The 6,000-nt window shown below is 46.0% G+C and overlaps 1 protein-coding gene across 2 annotated transcripts in view; it reads right to left on the reverse strand.

The window, feature by feature from the left end:
* LSAMP (limbic system associated membrane protein) overlaps positions 1 to 5,297 on the reverse strand; it is a 1,016,799-nt gene extending 1,011,502 nt beyond the window's left edge. Inside the window, exon 1 of one of the 2 annotated variants that reach the window (XM_021549182.4) lies at positions 4,822 to 5,297. In XM_021549182.4, the coding sequence (XP_021404857.1) occupies positions 4,822 to 4,888 (67 nt within the window). In that variant the 5' untranslated portion in view covers positions 4,889 to 5,297. The remainder of the gene's footprint in view (positions 1 to 4,821) is intronic. The other variant, XM_085591629.1, reaches the window with a different exon arrangement.
* Between the last annotated feature and the right edge of the window lie 703 nt (positions 5,298 to 6,000).

Consider the following 6,000-nt stretch of genomic DNA (forward strand, 5'->3'; position numbering starts at 1 on the left):
ACTCTTGTGTGGGAAAAGATATCTGAGAATAAAAGATGAAGCAAATTTTTACTTATCATAACAAAGCCCTCTGAGCAGGTAGCTGAGTGCTGAGATTCATAACAGCTAGAGGAAATGGGTTCTTACTTGTATAATTATTGATTATTTTGGTCAGCAATCACTGGATTGAACTAGAAGAAACACTTGGGATATCTTTTCAATGCTCCCTGTTTGCAGATAAAAAGCCTTCTCTACTTCTTCCCTGTCCTAAGCCTACAAGAAAAGTATATTGTTTCATGTATTAAACCTCTTCATCATTTAAGGGAATGCAAGGCAGCTGATTGAGTTGTTGCCTCATCAATACAGTCCAGCCTGTGAGAGCTTCCCTTGCCTTACTCAAGAAGGGAGAACTGGAAACAGATAGGAAGAAAAGTATATTCAGGAGAGCAGGAAAAGTCTTTTCTTTTTTTCCTCTCCAGCTGGCAGTATCTAAATGTTATCCAACTGCATCACAATGGCCCGGTGCTGTTCCCCATGCACCACAATGTCACCACTGGCACTCATGCTGCTGCTCCTCCCTCCCAACCTTCTCCCCATCTATGACACATTATCAGCACAGGAACACTCAGGTACACTTCCATCCATACAGATGACACACACCTCGCACATTAACAAACACACCATTGCCCAGTAACTTCGCAAAACACCAGACTTTACAGATAATATTCGTGCTGTGTACCAACCTAAAGCAGCCTATGCCACTTACCCGGCTGTTTCTGTGATTCCTTTCATCAGACTCGTTCCTCATTTAAGAACACCCTTGAGCAGCTCAAGAAATACATTATAAATAAATGCTGCCAGGAACCATGCAGGCCACTTCAGAATGTCCTTTCCTAAACCATCCACTCCACTAAACTGGCTGGTTTTATTTTTTTAAAACACAAAGTCTTTTACAATTAACCAATTAGGTGGGGTTGTCAGGGAGGTTCATTAAAACAAGCTGGGATTTTTTAAGCAAATTGCTGATTGGAAACAGCTGCTATTTTTCAACAGCAAGAATTTGTTTAGAAGATTTTTCAACTTAAAGCAATGCTGAAGGAAATGTATAATTTCTCAAGGCATTCATTTTTTAAAATAAAATTCTCAGGGTGAGGAAATAAAAATTAATTTTCATATTGACAGCTAAGTAAGAGTAATAGTAAATGAAAGTGCAAACATCAACACAAAATTCTTCTAAATGATCTAAATGCAAATTTTTCATAAACCCTAAGCATTTGCTTCTCCGCCCCATACTCATGCACCCATTTTTTGACTTGGGGAAAAAAAAAAAAAAGAAAAATTCAGCTATACAATCAAATTCAACAATCTGATGTCTCTCAGATGCTTTGGGGCACGTTGAGCTAAGAAACAAATTCATTCGAGGGAAGAGCTGCAGCATGCCGCTAGAAAATCCTGGAAAGTCCCACCCACCAGCAGGGTTGGGGTGTGTAGGTACTCGTTTTCCTCCAGCCCCCGCGGGGCAGGAAGGCCAGTGCACCATGCAGGAGGAACAACCATCCCGCCTCCGAGCCACCTGCCTCCCAAGGAGCACTGGGAAGTGCAGCAGCAGAGAAATGCAAGAATCCTGAGCCACCAAAACGAGGAAACATAGTGATCAGGGGATTAAAAAAAAAAAAAATCCTCTGTGCAGGACTTGGAGCATCCAACCTAGGGGGGAAGGAGCAAAGGCTGAGCTGTGCCAAAGGCCCCGAGGCCAGGCGGGCAGGGGACAGGCAGCGCTCGGCATCCCGCTGGCAGGGCGCGGGGGAGGCGGGCTGCGCTGGCCGCTTGCACCGCCGACCCGTGGCTCTGCTGCCAGGCTCAGCTGCGCTTCCTCCCGCACCCCCAGCGCCTGCTGTTCAGCCCTTCTCCCCCGCCCTGGGGCTCTGCGAGAGCGCACAAAGACAAGGAGCTGCTTTTGCGGTCACCGGCACACCCCCAAGTGGACAGCGAGGAAAGGGGGAGAGAGGGCACGGACGAGCTTGGGGTGGCTCTGGAGGTGCAGGCTCAGCCGTCTGGCTCCGGAGGGATGCGCGCACAAAGGTCTTGGCGGGGTTCTGACCGGGGTCGCTGCCTGTCAAAGCCAATGCTGCCGTTTCCTGGGGGAAGAGCTCCAAAGAGTTGTGCTCAGCAGGGTTAGAGAAGCGTTCAAGGCTTGTTACCACGGCTTTCAGTGAAAAATAATTAATTTAAAATAAATATTGTGGGGAGAATGTGTTTGTTTGTTGGGTCTTTTTAAAGGTACAATATTTTCCCACCCCTTTTTAACTTCGTCAGATATCTTCAGGCTTGTTTCAGGCAGCGCCCTACTCCTCCCATGCAGCCCCAGTGTTTCTGCCTCCCCATTCTCTCACTCTTCACATCGGAGAAAGGAAATTACCGCTGGGTATAAAACTAGATCCAGTGCTCTGGTTTATATCATGCCAGAAGTTTGGGAGCAGTCAAAAAAGCAGCTCCAGGTTTGCAAACACTCATACAACATCACACCATCTTATCCCATCACAAAATCTAGGGAAGGCAGCTGTGTTGCCTCTAACCTTTTAGAGGATACATGATAATACAGACCTGAAAAGACCTTCCCTGAAGCCTTCAAAATGAGAATAGATGTGGCTGATACTACAGGGACAATACTAACTCACTAAAACAGAAGGTAAAAGCCTGTCCATGCCCGTAGTCTGGCATAAGCTCCAGGTATAAGGACGGACTAAAACAGCTCCTGGCTGTGCTGGCATCAGGATGCTCTGGTCACAACTCAGGGAAGGCTTGTGACTTGAAAGCACTGTGTGGAGCAGTGGTCTCCAGGCTAGGAAATGTGCATCAGAAAGGCAATGCTCAGAGTCAACGTGACTTGCCAATGTCCATCTTTCTTGACGGTTCTCTGACTAATCTTCCAGAGCAGGACAAAGTTCCTGCCAAGCTACACAACTTCATTGCTGACGTTATCTTCTTATGCTACACAGGTACTGCTTCTCCTCTTACCCCATGTACAACCTATATGCAGAGAATAATCCTCCTTCCCTGTCAGAAATAGCCACTTCACAGCAAGGAAGGAAGTCAGCTGGAAGGTGCTGGTGTTGGATTCACAGTCCAGACTTCAGAGAATGTAAATTGAGAGAAAATATGTGACAGTGAAAAGCATGCGTACGAGACCCAGAAATGGGAAAAGTGAAACTGTATGAAAAGAAGCACTCAGCAAATGTGAGAAGGTGGCAAAAAACGAAGGATTCCATAGTGAGGGTTTGCAGGAGTGACAGGTGTGAGGCTGCAATAGAAAGTGTGTGTGTGACAGGAAGCCTGCCTGTACGGGAATTTGCTTAGTAGACACAAAATAGAAGAGAACAGTACATGCAAGACTGTGTGTAAAAGTAGGAGCTAAGGGGAAGTGAGGAAGCCGTGACTGGCATACCTCCATGCACAGCACTCCTGCACTAATGTGTACAGGAGTGAGAAAAAAGCACTGTGAAAAAAGCCGTGTGCGAGTGAGATATGCACTAAGGGTGCAGCTCACCATGAATGTAAGACTGAGGCACAGTGTAGGCCAGATAGAGTACATCTATGTTCTTTAGTTAGATTTTCTCCTATGTGTGTGTATATGTGTGCACACAGGCTTACAAGGCTAGTGCAGCAGGACAGGCAAGGGATTTTAATATGCAAGCAACCTCGAACACTAATGCTCAGGATGAAGGCTTGAAGGAGGGACTGGGGGAAAGGGAAAAGGAGAATGTGAGCACAAGCGAAGCAGACTCTCCAGGAATTGCATGTGCTAGGGAGCTAGAACTGTATGTGCCAGAGTGAGTTTATTCATCTTCCCTGCTATATCCCTGAGAGAGAGAGAGAGAGAGAGAGAGAGAGTGTGTGTGTGTGTGTGTGTGTGTGTGTGTGTGTGTGTGTGTGTGTGTGTGTGTTCAGGAAGGACCACTGATGTGTGTGAGTGAGTATGGATCATGCACAAGCTGCAGTTTTGAAGGCTATGATTATATGTACATGTGTGACATGTATTAATACATACAGCATGGAATGCATTAACCCTTAACTCCTGTTTACAGAAAGCATCTCAAAACCAGCTAGCATGCCTGTCATCACTTCGAACTAAATTCCATACTCACACTTGGCTCTTAAAGCAAGAAACCCAGCTGGCAATTCTCCACTGAACAAAACCCCATACCCAACAAATTTTCATCTCCTGTCTTTCCTCCATCACTCTCTCTCTCTTTTTTTTTTTTTTCTTTTTCCCTCTCCTGGTATAGAGGGGAAGGACATAGTGTTTTCGCAGACAGACAAGAGGCATAGAGATTCCTCTAACCTTCCCCTCTCTGGACAAAACCAAAATAAAAATAATTAAAAAACTGCAAAACAAACCAACAAACCAACCAAACAAACAAAAAAACCCAAAAGAAACTTAACACTTATCTCCTTAGGAAGGTAAAGAATTGAGCAGAATCAGTACTTGTGACCCAAAGTGCTGAGAAACAGCGGCTGTGGATGGAGGGGATACCCACATTCACCCACCACTCTTTTCCATTGCAAATCTAAACTGTACTCCCCCCGCCAAGTCCCCCTCTGCAAAAGCATAAATACAGCAGCAAAGTCAGTCACATGCAGTGTCCTCTAACCATAGGATTCACCAGCAGCGATCTCTCCTTGGCTTATTTCCTGAGGCAAGGAGGGGGGGAAGGTTTGGAGGGGAAAGGGGGGAGAGGAAGCTCCAGCTTCCAGCTCCATGTTTCAGGCCATCCTCAGTCCATCAGCCTCAATTAAAGCAGAAGGGTTTGAGGAGGTTGCAAGAAAGAACTCACCACATACCTTGCAAGGAGAAGAGGGACAGGAAGAATCCCAGCACCCAGATACTGTGCAGCCAGTAGGTCCTCATGCTTCTCTCTCACTTGCTCCGCTTCCGCTGCCTTTTTCTCCGTCTCTTCGCTTCTGTCTCTCTCTCTCTCTCAATTTATCTTTTTTTTTTTCCTCCTTCTTCTCTCCTCTCAAAGAAAATGGGTTTCGTGTCTCCCTTCAGTCCCTCTGGGCTCTGCTTTGCCAGCTCTGACAATCCAGTCGCAGCACAAGCTGACCCACGGTGGCCAGATTCCCAAATAACCTCTCACTCTCCCCTTCAAGTGCTGGAGAAAGGGGGGGCCAGGTTGGATGCTCCACCGTAGCCTGGGCTGGCTGTAAACACAGAGAATCTCTCTGTCTCTCTCCTGCAGCTCCAACTAAATGCGACTGTACTTAAACAAGCAATGCCTTATAGGACAGCGCTCAGAGCAGAACAGATCCCACCTCTGCCACCTAGTGTTGCAAGCCAGCTCATTTATTTCATTTTTATAGATATAAATATATATATACATTATGCTATAGAAATATGGTTCCCTCATTCCTCTACAAATGTATCTCTTGGATCACAGTCTATGAGCCATTCCGGGCTCAAGAGTCCCTGAGGTTCCAGCTCCAGTGCACACAGGGAGGTTATTCAGCAAAAGAATATTCCTCATTGCCACAGCAAGAGACACGGCAGTGCAGGTTTGGTTTCTCAGCAGAGTTCTGCTTGACAAATTCTGAAGCAAGGGTCTCTCTGATGCTGGTGTCACTGCCGGGCAGTACACAAGGGCCAGAGGGAGATTCAGACGCACCGTCTGTAATTACAGAGCTGCCAAGTCCTCCAGGAAAAAATAGCAAGCATCAGTCTGCATTAATCTTTGCTGGATCTCCTGTGACTTCTATGCAATTTCAGAGGGACCAGAAAGAATCCTTCTGTAATGGAAATCCAGCTTGAAAAGCAACCATTTGCTCACACAAGGCTTCTCCTGCTACCCTTCCTTCAAATACAGGTTCCTCCTGCCATATGTAGCATAAACTTTTTTTTTTTCCAAAGAGTAATTGGCTCATGTAGCTCTATTTCCTCCTAAAATCATTGCTCCAGTTAGAGGAACCCCAGTAACAAAGTATTGCTTAACATTCAGGATTTTTTTATCAGTCACTCTCCAGGCA

The sequence above is a fragment of the Lonchura striata genome, chromosome 1 (assembly GCF_050655825.1).
Source record: "Lonchura striata isolate lonStrDom1 chromosome 1, ASM5065582v1, whole genome shotgun sequence".
NCBI lineage: Eukaryota > Metazoa > Chordata > Aves > Passeriformes > Estrildidae > Lonchura > Lonchura striata.